The 16901-nt window shown below is 41.1% G+C and overlaps 2 protein-coding genes across 7 annotated transcripts in view; both read left to right on the forward strand.

Moving 5' to 3' along the window:
- ppp2r3a (protein phosphatase 2, regulatory subunit B'', alpha) overlaps positions 1–4064 on the forward strand; it is a 56887-nt gene extending 52823 nt beyond the window's left edge. For all 6 annotated transcript variants that reach the window (XM_069152660.1, XM_069152659.1, XM_069152663.1 and 3 more), the window contains 3 exons: positions 111–229; positions 520–626; positions 728–4064. In XM_069152660.1, the coding sequence (XP_069008761.1) occupies positions 111–229; positions 520–626; positions 728–824 (323 nt within the window). In that variant the 3' untranslated portion in view covers positions 825–4064. The remainder of the gene's footprint in view (positions 1–110; positions 230–519; positions 627–727) is intronic.
- A 6773-nt stretch (positions 4065–10837) lies between these two features.
- fndc3ba (fibronectin type III domain containing 3Ba) overlaps positions 10838–16901 on the forward strand; it is an 81486-nt gene continuing 75422 nt past the window's right edge. The window contains exon 1 of the mRNA XM_069152665.1: positions 10838–11029. The gene's annotated coding sequence lies outside the window, so the exon portion shown is untranslated. The remainder of the gene's footprint in view (positions 11030–16901) is intronic.

The following is a 16901-nucleotide window of genomic DNA, read 5'->3' on the forward strand; positions in this document are numbered from 1 at the left end:
ATTTTCTTCTCCAGACAGCAACACTCTTCCATTTAGCTTCTTTTTTTTTTACATTGCTGCTAGATTTTTTTTTTTACACATATGCCTGTATTTCCATTGTTTTTTTCCAGGAAAGATAACCCTGGGTGATCTGAAGCGCTGTCGGATGGCCCATATATTCTTTGACACCTTCTTCAACCTGGAGAAATACCTGGACCATGAACAGAGAGACCCATTTGCTGTGCAAAAGGTGTAAATCTGCACATTTTCTATGTAATATTCAGCTATACTGCCGGAGGTGACGGTTTGAAATCAGTCAAAATTCAAAAACAATATGGACACATGGTTTACAACCTAAAAAAAAAAGTAGTACAACCTATTTATTGCCAAGTGTAATGTATTTGTATAGTTTTAAAGCTACCTGCCTTTTTGTGCCATTTTATATTTTTCGAAAAATCTATGAAAATATCTTTCTTTACTTGTATGTGATTTGTTAATAGATGAAAAATACTGATAATAGGTGTGCATATGTTGTTCCAGGACATTGATAGTGAAGGTCCAGAGCCATCTGACTGGGATAAATATGCCTCAGAGGAGTATGAGATACTGGTGGCGGAGGAGACTGCAAATGAACATCTACATGAGGGGTATAACACACACTCACACTCATGATAATGACTAAAAAGTGGATCAGATAATTAAGGAAAATGGTATGACTTAACCAATTGTATGCGTGTTGTGTTCCCAGGTCATTTGATGATGACTATGAGTCTGAGGAGCTTCAAGTCCCTGGAGAGATTGGGAATAAAATGGAAAAACTGGTCATATCAGACCTGTCAGCATGAAACTTTTTCCCTGAAATTCCTGGGCTTCTCTTTCTGGAAAATAGACAGGAACCAAGTGATAGAGGGCTCCTTGGGATACATGCATCCAAGAATGCATGGATGTAAAGACAGAGAGAGAAAATGACTCTGGCGTCTGTTCATATGATGACTCTGGACTCTCCTCAGAAAGGAGGTTTTTGTGTGTGTGTGACCCTAAACCAATACGATTCTGCGTCTGGTGCAATAATGCATCCGTTTTCACACAGAAAACGATGTCACTGCCTCCAGCTCTTCACTCCATCCGAGAGCACAAATCCGATGAAGGGTGGAGAAGTGTTTGATAAGCTCTAAAAGGAATCAAAGAAAAAATAACGAACTGTAAAATAATGTAATTGTCATTGTGAATGCTCTACTGACAATCCTGCCAGAAGACAATCGTTTTTTTGTTTTGTTTTGTGTTGGTTTTTTTTCAAAATGTTGCCGTGTTAAAGGGAGGCTGACAGACTTTTAGTTACACAAACAGGAGATATAAAGAGATAATGACAGCAATAGGCACTACCATTGATAACACCCCCCCCCCAGTCACCAAATAGTCAGCTGCTCAAATAAACGACATACAAACAGATACTGCCTCCAGGTAGCTGCTGCCAGTGCAGCTCCTCACTGTGTTTCTTGTAAAGGAAGTCGTTAAACCTCTGGTCCCTTCAGGGAGAGGTCATGTAGCAGTTTGGATGGTTGTAACAACACCTCTTCGTGGCCAGTCTGTGCTACTTCATGCCATCACCGGTATGCATGCTCCACGATGGCTGGCTAACATTTCCATGAGGGAGTTTAGTTCACTGCACAGCCTGTGCTGCTCTAGTATTAGTGCGGCGTTATCAGCGCTCCTCCACCTCTGGACTCTCTCTCTGACTGCATGTAGTACAATGTTCAAGCCCTTCATTTCAATGTTTTAATATCAGATAACAGCGAACGATATGAAACATGCACATGAAATGCTGCATGCTGCCGGTCATATCAAACTCTCTGGTAGAGTTGCCCAAACATTTCCACCTGTATCATTTGTAATAATGCAATATACTGTATGTGCCTAAGATTCGTGAGTTGCTCCTCATGCAACATGCCATTGTATGTTCTCACTCGTCCTTATTTTTCTTTGTTCAACCTTTATTTTTATGGCATGCTAATTTTAACAAGCAGAAGTATAGAGTAGAAGCATGAGATACAGACATACACAGATATAGGACATTGCAAAGGGAGATGAGCATTAATGCATCATGTTAAAGAGTAAAAAAAGAAACACTGTTAATTTTCTGTGAATAACAATCCCATTTCTTTCAGTATGTTTCACCTTTGTCTTTCTGTAGATGAAGACTGTGCGTCATCTTTTCCATGTTTTCTGACATCCCTGTTGAATATGTATTGTGACTGGTAATTACTTTGATCTGTAATTGTCATGTATGCCAAAAATGTCTTCTTTTTTTTTTTTCTGCTTACCTATCACTGTCTTATATTCTTTGTTTATGAAACTTTGTTTCCATGTCCATTCTCCCGATCACACACACAACTAAATATGCTTCTGAATGGGTCACCAAAAACTATGAAAAGGACTCACACCTCTGGTGATATCATGTCTGCAAATAATTTGAGATTTCTTTCTGCCCAGTAGTTTGGATATACCGTTTGTTTGATATTTCCATCCATACGCGACTACAATGGAAGTGTAAAACATTTTGTTTGTGGCTTTTACAATATTGAAACTCTTCTGAAATTTCCATTGAATTTGCTTTCTTTTGAGGACAGAGATACATTGAGGTTTCTGCTTCTGGAGAGATGTGTTGCTGCCTAACTTTTGAAAAAAAAAAAAAAAAAAAAATCATATTTCACATACATAAAGAACATTTTGTTAATCCCCCCCCCCCTGTATTGAGATAAAGGCAGAAAACTTTCAAGCATATATCTGAAAACCTGACAAACAACCAAAAAAACTAAAACATTTGCATGCATAGATACCACTATGCGAGTATTTTTCTAAATCTGGGTGAACCCTTCAACTCCATTATTTACTGTGCTGCACTCAGAGGAACAGGTGCATGTGTGTACACTGCCTTTACTGTAATAGCTAGAAGCGTGTGTTTGCTTATAAATCACTGATGGAGGAGTGTGCTTTAGGAGCCTGTGTTGTGTAGCTCTCAGTTCCCAGCTGTTTATATGCTGTTGCCATGGGGATTGTGTTCCAGGATGTGTGTGTGTGTGTGTGTGTGTGTGTGTGTGTGTGTGCACGCACACGCTTGTGTAACTCTTTAACTTGGGATAGGACGGCTCAATGGCTTCAAATTCACTGATATATACCTCCCTTGCTGGCACTTATTGGACACAGACACACACACACACACACACACACCATAATATAGTCGCTAATGAGAAACGGAGCATGTGGATGCTGCAAGGCCTCAAGGACCTTGAGCTCACTGCTTTTGCTCTACATTCATTGTAAATCAGTCTGACTGTGTATTGAAATACATTATAAGAATAATAACATTGATAATAAGCCATTATAGATATAACTCTGATTTTTGATGTATTTTGATGGTTTGTATTGCTGTGCCACTGTGTGGCTCGGGATTGGGGGGTAAATTATGTTAGATGTGTGTATGTTTGCGTGTTAGATGCGCTGTGGACTTTATCAGCAGAAGTGAGTGAAATCCTCTTTCTCTGCCCAACCAGACAATCACAAAAAGTTATATTAGATACAATTCATATAGAAACCTCGGTTTCACTGCTGTGGTCACACACACATACTCGCTTACTCACTCTAAAGGAGACCTTTTCACCCAGACAGTATTTTAGTAGAACTCTTAAAGGCGATGGGACGTCTCCGGCTGATAACCTTTTGGCTCTATGCAAAGTGTTCCGGTGCTCGCACATGAAGCATCAGGCAAGGAGCGAAGCCATGCAAGACTTTAACTTTGAAATTGTGTCTCTACTGGAAGAGGTAGAGAAAAGACTTTTATTTTGACGTACTTCCTCTGTGCAGATGAGATTTGAGGAGGCTGAGATGTGATATGAATTCTGATTGTTTCTGTATTGGCATGGTTTTCTTTCTTTCCATCCATCACTTTGTCCTCTTTCTTTCCTTCCTTCTTTCCATCCTTTGTACTTTCCCTCTTTTCTTCTGTCCTTCCTTCTTTCCTTCTCTTGGTCCTGTCACCTGTCATTTGTTGCTTTCGTCTGAAGTTTAAATAAAGATGTTTCAAAATATTTCTCCCCCTCAGACGTCCTTTATGGTTACCTACGTCCTCTGTGCTTCTCCTCCCTCACAGACAGTCATAACTCACCCACGCAAACGTCATCACTCCCTCCTTGTGTATGCACATTACTGTAATGTAAGAGTGTTCATCTTGGATTCTGACCTTTTATCTAGAAGCCGATTTGTGGACATTGCTGCTTCTCTGTACATGTATTAAAATATTTGGTATTTTCTGAGCTTATGAACTTCCAAATTAAAGAAATGACATTTTACCTGCTGCCTTTTAAACAACTTCAGACCCACGTGGCTTGGACTGTGTCTGGCATATGTGACGTAAGCATTTGTGCAATGATTCACTGTGACTGGCGTCACCGTTGTCATGACAACAACAGGGACCAAAACAGGAAGTCGCTGGTCATTGTGGTAACGATTACAATTACTCTTTTGGCAGAAAGTATATTCTGGAGATTCCCAAGCTAACCACAGCCAATAATTCTGAGATGACTGTTGTCGTTGGATTTTACCTCGTCTCATAAATGTTGTAGTCTGTTCCATGTGTTGTACAATTCAGTTTTGGTCACTTTCCAAAGTGACCATCTGTGCTGCCCCAGTGGGGGGGGAGGTATTCTGGTACTGGTTACAACATCAGTCAGCTAATGTGCAACGATTTGAATACTTTCTTTCGTTTCTAACGGTCTAAACCTTCTCCATCAAGGTCACAGTGACGTCTCTGCTGGTGTTTGCCCTCGCCATGACGCCAATGTTGCCATGGGTTACCATTGGTTAACTCTGGTTCTTTGTCCAGACCCCGAAGGGGTCGACTTCTACCATTTCTTTATCATGTTAGATGTTTCATCCTTTTTTGGACCACAAGTTTACCAACTCCATGCACTAAGCCATGGTGCTAGCATGGCTAAACACCTCAAAAGCTCTCTCGTAGTATATTTAACCTGAACTGCTGTTTTTTTTTTTTTCCCCCAGATGAAACCATCACAAAGTTTTTGCTCAGGCTCTAGCACATTTCTATCTACTAGTGTAGATTCACTGATCTTTATAACATTGATTTGACTTTTGTAGCAAACTTCTTGTATCTTTTCTTGAGGATGTTCATGGTTAAACCAAAGCTGATTGTAGGCAGAAGTTTTTTGCGGAGGTTTATTGTTCTGAATGCAATGATTGTTCCAAGAATGCTGTAATAGTTGGCATGCCACCATGTTGTGATTTGAACATGAGCAATTTGCCTCCCATCGAAGGTCAGAGTCGACGGGTCATTGTTTGAAATGGCACTCGCCTTTATTTTCCAAAAATGTCGGGGACAAAGCAAATAGCCAACAAGATCTCTGTCCCACCTCCATGAGTCACAGACATTCCACCGCCCCGGTTGCCCATACCCACCACCTTACGGTGGCGTGACCCAGCCAGTGTGATGTCACCTGCCGTAATGTCATGACTGGAAGGTATTCTGTAAGAAGGAACACATGACATGATTGGCAGAGAGAGAGAAAGAACAAAACAGACCTGAGCTAAACACTGAGCTTTAAAGCTGACAGGGAAACCTTCAAAAAATGGCGAGGAAGCAACTAGAACCAATTGATCTGCCCAGGCATTGTAGGGTCCTGAATCAGACGGAGGGCGGCGCTTGTACACACACACACACACACACACACCAGCGATACCAGAAACAACTGGAAGCAATTCATCCTATCAAAGAGAGACGGAGAGATGTGCTTGGGAACAGGACGATTCTGAATCAGCTGCTTGTTCCAGATGTACCAGAAACACTAGACACCGAAAGAATACCAAATATTTAAAGCCACTGTAGAGTGCCAAGAGCGAGAATGAAAAGGCAAACGACAACAAAGAACTGCACTCGGCAAAAACACAGTATATTGTGATTTAATGTCATGAAATATAACATCATTGTATTCTCATTGTTATAGGAAGTGATGAGGCTTATCAAATCCCAAATCACATCCAGCTTCTTTTCCAGTATTTCATTTTTTTGTTGTTGTTAGTTTTTTACAGACAATATACAATAAGCCCCTTTCTATTCCAAAGAAATGCACAACTAAGGACAACACCAAACACCCGAAATGAGGTGAAGCGTTTCATGGGACAGAGAGACAAACACAGGGAGATTGAGAGAGAGACAGAAAAAGAAAGGCATGTCTGCTCTTGTTGGTGTGCAGAGAGCTTTGGTTTGAGTCTTTTGAACTCATGATGAGCTAAATTCCATCCTCACATATATGGAAGGAAGTACATTGCGCGCGCACGCACACACACACACACACACACACACACACACACACACACACACACACACACACACACACATCCATGCACGCACCATGATATTCCCTCACATACTCCCTCTCTGCTGCCAGACGCCTGTTATCGTCCATCACCCAGTGTCTCAGACTAGGATTTCCACAAACATAGGCACACACACACACACACATCCGCACATGTAGACACAACATACACACATAAATGCATGCATAAACACACGTGCAAGATGTAAGAGTGTAGGGAAGCCATAATTAACATCTAGAAAACCACACCGAAGAGCTGGCAGCACTCCAACAATCTCTTTTCCCCGCTTTCTCTTCTTTGCTTTCTATCGGCTATAAGAATATACAGTGCATACTATCATATGGCTGGACACATTCCATTTACTTCAAAGACCTCTGGTGAACTGAGTGTGCATGATTACAGGGCGGGCTTGGTTTAAAGGGCCAAAGAGAGAGAGCGAGAGAGAGAGAGAGAGAAAACTGAGAAGGAGAGCTCAGGAGAAAGAAAGGGAGCGAGAGAAAGCAGCTGGATTGGTGGTAAACATCTGGTGGCTGTAAAGACTTGGAGCTGACATACAGGGGAAATAGTTCCATTGCTGTTCCAAGATCTGCTCCCTCCAGTCTTTCCTCATCTGCTCTCCTCCGCAGATCAAATTCAATGTAAATGGCTATCAGTGAAGGCCTGATACGTCACCCACGGTTGCCCCAATTTGACTTTCCGAGCAGATTTATTTAAATCAGTTTGAGTGTTTTTTAATTCACAGGCCGATTGTGTGCACACACTGGTTCCACTGTGCAAAATCGTGGGAACATCTTGTTGACATCGAGTTACAGCCCCTATTGCACAATTCACTACTCACTTGTTTTAAACTTTCTAAGCCCTTCCCCAACTCATCTGCTTCTCTTTATCTACATCGCCTACAGTGCAATTAATGCATATTACGTACAGGAAATCAATATGGGACCAAGACATAAACATCCACTTACCTTGTTAGTGTGAGGCGGGTGAAATGTTTTTGCCACTAGTGGCATTAGTATTTTAAGAGGGGCAGAATGTTACTGAATGTTACTGCTCCCCACCACCCCTTCTCACCAGATTTGACTCCCTGATACTTCTTTTTGTCCCCAGGATTTAACACAAAATTTTGCGTGCGCTCTCTAATCAAGTTCAGGTCTACGACATCGTGACATCGCAAATGCTCAGTTAACAGTGATCACAAAACACAGGGAAGTCAGATGCCGATATTGATCGAGCAATGTAACTTGGAATACTTACCCACAAAGGTTATAGAACATAAGTTAAGTTATGTTAAGAACATATTATAGTTCATATTAAAGTTATTCAGGCTTCAATTTCTCAATTCTATGATTTTATTTTTTTTTCAGAATATGAATATTACATTTTTATCTCCCAGGATATGTTGTCTATTTAGGATACGGATTTTTATAATGTGTTAAATAAGATATGGTGTTAAACATGATCATACAGGTCTTAAAACTTCAGTTGTTTAACCCTATAGTTCTATTTAGGCTCCTGGACTTCTTTAATTGCTCAAAGAACATCCTTACAGGAACATTGTTTCATCAGCTTGATACTTCATGACCGTTTCAGACTTTCTCCATATTGCTCATTGTTTTGATTTTGAATTGATGGCATGTTGCAAAAGACAGTTCCTTCCTTCTGTTTGCGCTTTCGGAGACCGCAGCTGCACAGTGCTTTTAAACAAAATGGATTTTCACATGTTCAGCATCTGTGATTGGTGTTGACGCGACTGTTTATTCAGTTCTAACCCTCTCAAATAAAAAAAAAAGGTTTGGATTTCTGTTGCAAGAGTTTAATTCGTTTTCTTTAGAAAATGACTCAAATAGAGTTGGGCCTCACTGCAGTCTTAAAGCTCTATGGATAACATTCTGTACATTACCTCATCTGAGTCCCTTTTTACACACAAAAGAAATGATCTATTGTAATACATACACATAATGGGGTAAGTGCGATCCAAAACAGTAAGGATATATATTTGATATGTACAAAACACAATGGATAAAGTTTTTTTTGTTTTTTTTGTTTTGTTAAGTTGATGAACTGCTGGAGACTTTGTTATTGGCAGGTTAAAAAGACTTAATTCTGTTAAAAAAAAAAAAGAATAACCTATTCAACAATTAAACATGAATAATAAATGTAACACGGCAAGCTGTGTCAGTGCTTTTATACTCTAGTTCTGCAGTTAGGGGGCTCCACAGTCTGTCTCTGCCAACTGCACTGGACCTCGGTTGTATTTTTAGTGTCTCAGCATGATTTTTCTGCCTGCCATATCAATTGCCTCTTGAGGATGATTAGTGTTTATTGAACTGAACTGAATTTAATTTAATTCCTCACAGGCACACTGTCCCAGTAAAGGGTCATTTTTCTTTGAGTGGCTTCAAATTACACCGGTGGCGGTTTTCTTAGTGCAGTTGTTGGAATGTACGTGCGTGTGCGTGCGTGTGCGTGCGTACGTACGTGTGTGTGCGTGTGTGTGTGCGCGTGCACAAACAGAGAGAAATCTAGAACTCAAGGGCAATGAGTGTATTTGGCTGAGTCGTCTAGCTTGAAAAAATACAGGAAGGACTACCACTGAAGACAAACATGTACATAACTGTCGGAGACACCGTTGATCAGTGTATTTATTTTTTTGCACTTGTTCTTTTTTGCAGCTTGGATCTTTTGGGACCGTAATTTGAGAAATTTGATTCTGCGACTGACTGTGAATGAGGCTGATGAGAGGCTTGTTGTGCAGTGAACGATTTACTGTGAAACTCCCTGCAACAACACTTCATGGTCATCCAGAATGTAGTTTAAAAATATGTTGACTATTTCCCCACTGTAGAATCAGATCCACAAGTTGACGTATTCATAGAAGAATAGGAGCTGCTTTCATCAAATGCTGGCTGTGTGGGTTTCTAACTAAACTATTCAAAATGACGTAGTTGGCAAGGTTACAGGTTCAATGCTCTCATCCTGACATGTACTTGTTGGCATTAATGTCTTAATTTCAAGCACCAACACGTCCAAATAATCTCCGCAGACAAAAATGACTCTGTAGGCTAAACATATAACTGTGCTGCCCAGGGGAAGAAAGCTGAGCACATTAGGAGCCTCAATACAGTATTTATAGTAGATCTTGTTCTAAACATTATATGGGAGGTTTTGGGATCCATTTTAGACATATTTGTACCAAATTCACCAAACTGATTTTAATCAGGATATTCATCTTAACATAAATCAGGACATTATGTTAATCTAATTTTAAGCAGCAGTGACATACCTGTAAGCCTGTCAGCGGTAGGATGCCAGGTGTCAGTGCAGCCACCGGAGGCACTTTGCATGTTATCAGAAAAGTTCTTTTTTTGCAACATTGACATTTATTGTTGAGTTAGTTTCTTGGTTTTTGTTTTTAAAGTGGAATTGACCAGTGGGAGTGAGGTGACCACAGGTCAGGGCATGTCAGTTGCTGCTGTGTCACATCCTGTGTCATCATGATGACACAGGATGTGTCATGAAAGATGAACCAGCGTAAAGGGCATTCGGTCACGCTTTTATTTGCAGAAGAGTTAACCCACCTTTTGTTCTGAAATAACTTTTTTTTAAAAACAGATTTCTTATGACACAATGAGCTTTATATTACAGTAAAGTATGTGTAGCCTATATTTTTGTTTGCAACTATTTTATGCTTTAAGTGTTGGTTGTGATTTCCAACTGGATGTTTTGTTTTGGTGTAATCTGTACAATACAATACAAAAAAAAAAAAAAAAAAAAAAAAAGATTATATACTACAACGCTATTTGTTCTGATGGTTTAGCCACTATCAAAATGAATCTATAAAAGACCATAGCATTTAAATATTGATTAGGCTATTAAAATCATCAAATTGGATAATGAGTTTTGAAAGGATAGAAAAATCACCTTCTACTTGTAGTTTGTGTTGCTCTAAAATACCAACCCTGCATGAAAGATTTCCTAAGAAATCAGTGTAAACTGGCCTCTTGGTTAGCTGCTGTGAGAAAGGTGAGAGAGCGGTTTATCTTTCTGTTTTGGCTTTCTTAGTGCGCAGCGTGTATTACGGTAAGGGGAGGCGGGATCTGACCTCCATGTGCGTCGCGTTTTGATTGACATGGCGGAGTCTCCCAGTACGCGTCGCGCCGCGCCAGCAGACAGGCAAGACCCGACCCTGGGAATAAAAAAACGCGCAGCTCCGTCTGTTTGAAGATTATTTTATTACAGCGAGGTGAGTTCTTTTACACTTCTTTCACAGTACCAACCGCCTCGGAACGAACGGTAATCGGTGGCCAGCGGAGTCGACGTTGAAAAAGTTTTAGAAGTGCGTGTCTGAGTGAGTTTGGAGAGCTGAGCGCTGACGCCGGCAGTCTGGGCCACTTGGCCAACGCAAAGGAAAAAGGAAAACGGCTTCGGTGCTGCGGAGGTGGAGGGGGAGGTGGGGGGGGTGAATCGAAACTTTTGGGCAGATTTTTCCCGTTCATTTTGTAACAACGAGGAAAAGACAAACAACGGGGATTATTGCGCTTCGGTCTTCGCACCAGTCGAGTGTACGCGTCGGGAGTGCGCGTTTGGAGCCTGCTCTTTTGTGGTCCCGATTTCTCAGCTTTCGCGAAAGAATGTGTTTTTGTCTCCGAGGACTTCAGATGGAGTGAGTGCGACACAGGAGAAAACCTTTTTTTTTTTTTTCTTCTTTTTTTTTTTTTTTCTTTATCTCTTTGGTTTATTTCTGACAAAACGGGCGCTGCGACTTGCGCGGTAGGAAATGCTCGGGTTTGCGTCGGTATCTGCTTAAAATCAGGAAATGAGCACTTTTATAGCAGGAAAAATAACTTGGAAATGGAAGATGCTGAGGCAGTCAGATTTTGACAGAGAGGTGTTGCGAAATCGTTGAATTATCACCTATAGGGGGGTTAAACTTGCATCGGATCGCTGTTGAGAAACGTTGAAGGGGCTTGTGTGATAGCGACTTTCTGTAGGGTTTGTGTGCGGTTGCAGAATGCAGTTTAAAAAAAAAAAAAAAAAAAAAAAAAGGCTTTGGAGAGGAAAAAAAAAAAAATCCCAACTCCAGCATATCCTAGCATTCCTTCCAGCCAGTCTGTCTGCCTCTCTCTCTCTCTCTCTCTCTCTCTCTCTCTCTCTCTCTCTCTCTCAGAAACGACTACGTGTCTGTTTGTGCAGGAACGACTAATCTTCCTCTCAGCCTCTCTTGATGCAGACGTGGAAATCAAACATTGGTCCTCCGGCTCGAAACGGTCGATGATCAGACCTCCACGTATACCTTACGAGAGAAGCCGCGCCGTGTTAAAGCCGTGACAGGAGTAGAGGGGGGGGAGTGGGGGGGGGGGGGGGGGGCTGCCAAATTAATGATGCGTTGAGTTCATTTTTTTTTTTTTTTCCTTTTCATTTAATAACAGGACAGAGTGGTTAATTGTCATGCTGTCATCATTAGCGGTGGAAGGGGAGGGGGGGGTGGGGTGTAATTGGCGCTATGATTGGAGAGTCGCATATCAGAAGAGGGGTAAGGGGGGGGGGGGGGGCACTCTTCTCCTGCTGTGAGCTCTGGATCCACTGGGCACGTTGGAGAATTTAGGCTGGAGGAGGAGGGGGGGGGGGTGAAAAAAAAAATATAACACATCACATACACATGTACGCTTGCTTTCTCATGGAGAGAGCAGAGAGAGTGAAGAAGGAGACGGAGAAATCCGATCCCAAATATATGACGTCACATGACATTCCTTTGGTGAAAGGCTGATGTGGCCATGCAGTTTTTTTTTTTTTTTTTTTTCTGTGAAAAACTGATATCCGACTTTTTTTTCTTTTTTTTTTTTGGAGGGGGGGGGAGGATAGCAGGGATGAATGGGGTTGGCTTCCAGCTGAAAAGGTGTGTTTAGGTTTAGAGTGCAGAGGAATTCTCCCTGTGGTGCGTGAATGAGCAATTTATTTTGCTTCCACAAGTCACAGGCATCAGAAGGTTTTAGCGTCAAGAGGTTATGGCTATGGGCCGTCTGCACAGGGATGGACACAAATGGGTAAAGCTTTAATTAAGCTGCAGCCCTGTGACATAATTTATAAACCATTTTTTTTTTTTTTTTAGAGAAAGCTCTTGAGTTAATAGTGCTGATTTCTTTTTCTTGACTCCTTCTGAAAAGTTCTCTCAAAATTTATTGTATCCAAATGCGACTCTCGCTCAAATTTCAACAGTTACTGAACAGGTAAGGTAGGAGTTCAGATTTGGGAAGGCCCGTGCTCGACAGCCCCGGGATGTTTCTTTTTGTTTCTTCGGTTTCAGTCGAGATGGTTTATCATCTGCAGCTTGCCTTGAGTGTGTTACACATGAAGCAAATGCTGAAACCACTCGAGGATTTTGCCACTGATCAGCCACTGCTAAACAACTTTGGAAACCAAGGACCGGATGTGTAGAACTTGTGTGCTGGCGGTCTGAGTACCTGAAGTTACTCCAACCTCAAGTTCTACCTGAAGTTCTGAATCTGATTCCATATTTTCAAACAATTATTGTGTTTTATGTTGGTCAAACACGACATCCATATTCTTCTTAACACCAGCTGAATGAGGATTATCTCACTGTAGGCTGTTCTGTGAGAGTTAAGCCACTTTGGCTTTAACATTATAGCCTTCTCGGTAAGAATGGAAACAAAGTGCATAGGCTGGCACTTTGAAAAGTTATGAAAGCCCTCTTGTGTTGATCTTTTATTTACAGCAGATTCAATAAAATGCTTTCTTTCCTGTATTTTTTAAATAATAGAGCTTTCTTTTTAAGTTTTAAGCTGAGAATGTCATGCCAGCGGATGTGCGACAGCGTAATGTAAGCAGGGATTTGCACTCAAACTGATGCAATTGCAAGCAAGTGTTGTGTTTATTTTTCTTCTGGTTGCAGTTTGGAACTTGTAAAAAATGTCCCTTTGTGTGTGTGTGTGTGTGTGTGTGTGTGTGTGTGTGTGATTACGTTTAAATTATGTAACCGAACAGAAAGAACAGTGCTTAGGCTGGAGTCAGGTTAAAGGAGGGTGGTCATTGTTGCTTTGGCCTTTCCATGTCTCTCACGTGAACAGGCCGAGGGGTTGAATAACACTTTATAAAAGTTAACGACCTGCGTTCTGTAACCATTGCGGTTTTGCCGTGCAGGTACAACCCACACACTGGTGTCACTCACTGTGATGGTGTGTCATTGCCCACACATGGGGCGATTGGAGCTTTGCAGCCACTTTGTTTGATCCCATTTAATTGGGTTGTCGGTTTGTTTTATTCCAGTCAAGTGCCCAAGTGAGGACAGAAATAATAAGTGTCAAGAAGTCAAAATATGTCCTGTCGGAGTCAATATATTGGTCCAATTGGCTCCTCAAGCAGGTGAAAAGAAACTTAAGACTGACAACACGCACAAAAAGAGATGTTTGCCTCTAATGTTCGGAGACTGGTTATTCTAAGCACAATGAGGAACTTAATCCCACGTTTCGTAAGGACTCGTGATTCCAAGAGTATCTGTCTCTGACCTCAGACATAATCTGGGTTCTCTGCTTCCTACCTGCTTGTGGTTTGCTGCTGGACCCACAAAGGTTTCTGGTACGCCTGGTCGAAATGGGGTCAGGGAACGGGCAGGACGGTGCTAGCCATTGTATGTGCATGCTCGTGTGTCCGACCGGTAACCTAGAACATGTTATCCGATGGGTAGTGTTACCGAGCAGGGCTTGTGTGTCGGGAACAGAAGCCGACGGAGCTATATAGAGTTACGCAGACAAAACAGCGATGGCCTGGAAAGTGTGTCTGAGCATGTGAAAGAGCAGCGAACAAGGACAGACTCATGACAAACCTTCTCGCTCGTTGTTTGCTGTAACATTGGTTTTCCAGGAGGCTGTGCTGTGGAGACTGTGTCGCTCGGTGCAGGTTACTGCAATTATGGAAAAAAAAAAAAAAAAAAGGGAAGGCATTCATCAGGTGAAATTCACTTTGAGGGTGTGCCATTTGGGGAACAGAGAAGTGAATTGATTGACAGAAAACTAATCAGAAACAGGTTGAATAATAATTTTTTAAATTTTCAAATAAAAGTACCAAGTACGAACAGCTTCTCAAATCTTTGACGTTTCCGCTTTTCAGTTTGTTTTTGCTAAAATAATTTGAATATCTTTGGTTTTTGATGTCACATTGGGGCTGTATTTCTTTTCTTCTTTTTTTTTTTTTCTTCTTTTTTTTTTAGACACTTTTTGGACCAAGTAATACATTTATTAAGATTAAATGATAATGAAAGTAATTGTTGGATGTAGCCCTGCTCACGGTAGGGCAGTGGCGATTTAGTTAATGAAACGGGCGCACGAGCCCTGAAAGTATTTGAAAGTACGAAAATGAAATACGCTAGACTTATTAGAATTCAAGCTTATTCGCCATTTGTCGTATGCAGTTCTTGCCACGTCCGCAGATAATCAGTCCTAATTGGTGTTTATGCATACTGATTGTGGCCATTTAAAGTTCTGATCCGCTGCCCACGGTTGGAATATTTCCTCCCTGTAATTGGTGTGATTTTTGCTTTGTACAGTGCAGCGCTGTGTCTGCAGTTTGTGTAAAGTCTGCTGTCACTCGGACCATCTGCTTCTGCGAATGCAACAGGTATGCTTCCCCGGAAAGATCGCCGCCTTCACTGTTACTGTAGCCGAGTTGCGGTTTGGTCCAGTGAACTAGTCGCTTCCTGCTTCCTTGCCTGCGATAAGAGTTTTTTTTTTTTTCTTACTGGTGGGTTGGATGTGATGAGGCGTTCCTCCACTGTGAGGTCGAGGGGTCGACACCTGGAGTGCAGGAGAAGCATCTCTGCAGTTTGTCTTCCTCTCGTGTCTCTGGTTTCACATCCTTATGATGGGTTCTCCCTGTGGTGAAGGGGGCCGGTATTGTTCACCTTGAAAACTGCCTCTTTATTGTGGATTGATGTGTCGCAGAAAAGCTCCAGAGGATACTCCAAGCTGAACCTATGCTCTGTTAGTCCACAATGAACAGGATCGACTCCCTCTGACGTGCACAGAGTTGATTGTACAGAACTTTCCAGCCCTGACTCAAAAAGTGACTTCACATAAGTTTGCAGTAATGGTTTGCTAGGATGAGGTTCGATTGAAGTGCTTGTTAATGGTTAGTTTCATCAAGTGTATGCAGTCTCTTGTATTTGCAGTTACATTTAGTGGCAGAGGCAGAAAAAAAAAAAAAGAACTTTGTCCTATTTAATGAGAGCAGCTGGTTATCTGCTGCTTGACGCTTTCAGTTTCCATTTCCCAGCTCTTTCCTCTGCTGGTTGTCTCTCCTGCATCCTCTCTCTCCCTCTGTTTCTCCGTCCCTTTTTGTCTCCCATATGAACGGTGGCTTTTTGTTGAAGTATCCCAGCATCTCATGTTTGCTTGGCACAGAGCTGTAATGTTTACCCTCCTCCTCTCTTTCTCTTTCTTTCTGCCTCCCTGCCTTCCTCCCTCCTTCCCTGCTTCTCTTGCTGTCCAGAGTCCCGTCTCCCCCTTTTTTTTTTTTTGTCTCCCCTGATAATTTCCTGCATTGTTGACAGTTGATTTAGAAGAAGATAAAAGAAGCCTTTCAACTTCTCTTCACCCCCTCTCTCCCTCCTCCCATCTCCTTTTCCATGGCCTTTTTCTTGCCTCCTCTCACAAACATAATGTTTAATATCAAACTCAGTCATTGTGGTTTCTGGTTTTATGCAGTTCCGTCCAGAATAAGAGAAATGTGATACATCTGACTGATTATCTTCGGTAATGCATCTCAAATTTCCCATGGACTGTCAGTGAAGGTCACTGAAGTTGTTTTGCTTCCAAAATAGTAACTGTGTCGAAGGCATAATTCAATTTCAAGTTAATAGCCGTAAAACATGTAATTCAATAAGTAGTAATTTAAAGTAGGGCTGCAACTTCATCATTGATTGATGACAGGGAATCGTTTCAGTCCTTAAAAAAGAAAAAAAATAGACAACTTTTCAAAGCCCAAGGTGAAGTCTTCAAACGTCTTGTTTTGTGTGACTAACAAAACAAAACCTAAAAATGTCAGCACTAATTTATAGATACTTTTACTCAACCTTGTATGTCATTTTCTCCCACATTTTGAAAGTAAAACATGGAGTGCAACATTATAGATTTATTAAGCCACATTGAAACTTATTGAACTTATGTAGCACATTTAATATACAATGGCAATTCAAAAATTGAGATTTTTTTTTTTTTTAAATATAAAAAAGGAAATGTCAGCCTGAAACTAAATTAACTAATTGCTTCATAGAAATCTTCTTAGCAGTGACTTTAATCATCCGTTAAGAAAAAAAAAATTAAGATTAGCTTATTCTAGGTTCTTAATTGGCCATTTTATTTCTTTTCTTTGTCACATATGACATTCAATTTAAGTAACTCTGGGTGTTAGACTGCTGGTTCTACAAAAACAGCAATTTAAAGATGTCTCCTTGGGCTTGAAAATATCACCTTTGAAAACTATGATGGACCGTTTTGATATTTTATACACGAATTGACGAAGAA

Source organism: Embiotoca jacksoni, unplaced genomic scaffold (assembly GCF_022577435.1).
Source record: "Embiotoca jacksoni isolate LCO1_2020_lvr unplaced genomic scaffold, fEmbJac1.0.p SCAF_18, whole genome shotgun sequence".
Lineage (NCBI taxonomy): Eukaryota > Metazoa > Chordata > Actinopteri > Embiotocidae > Embiotoca > Embiotoca jacksoni.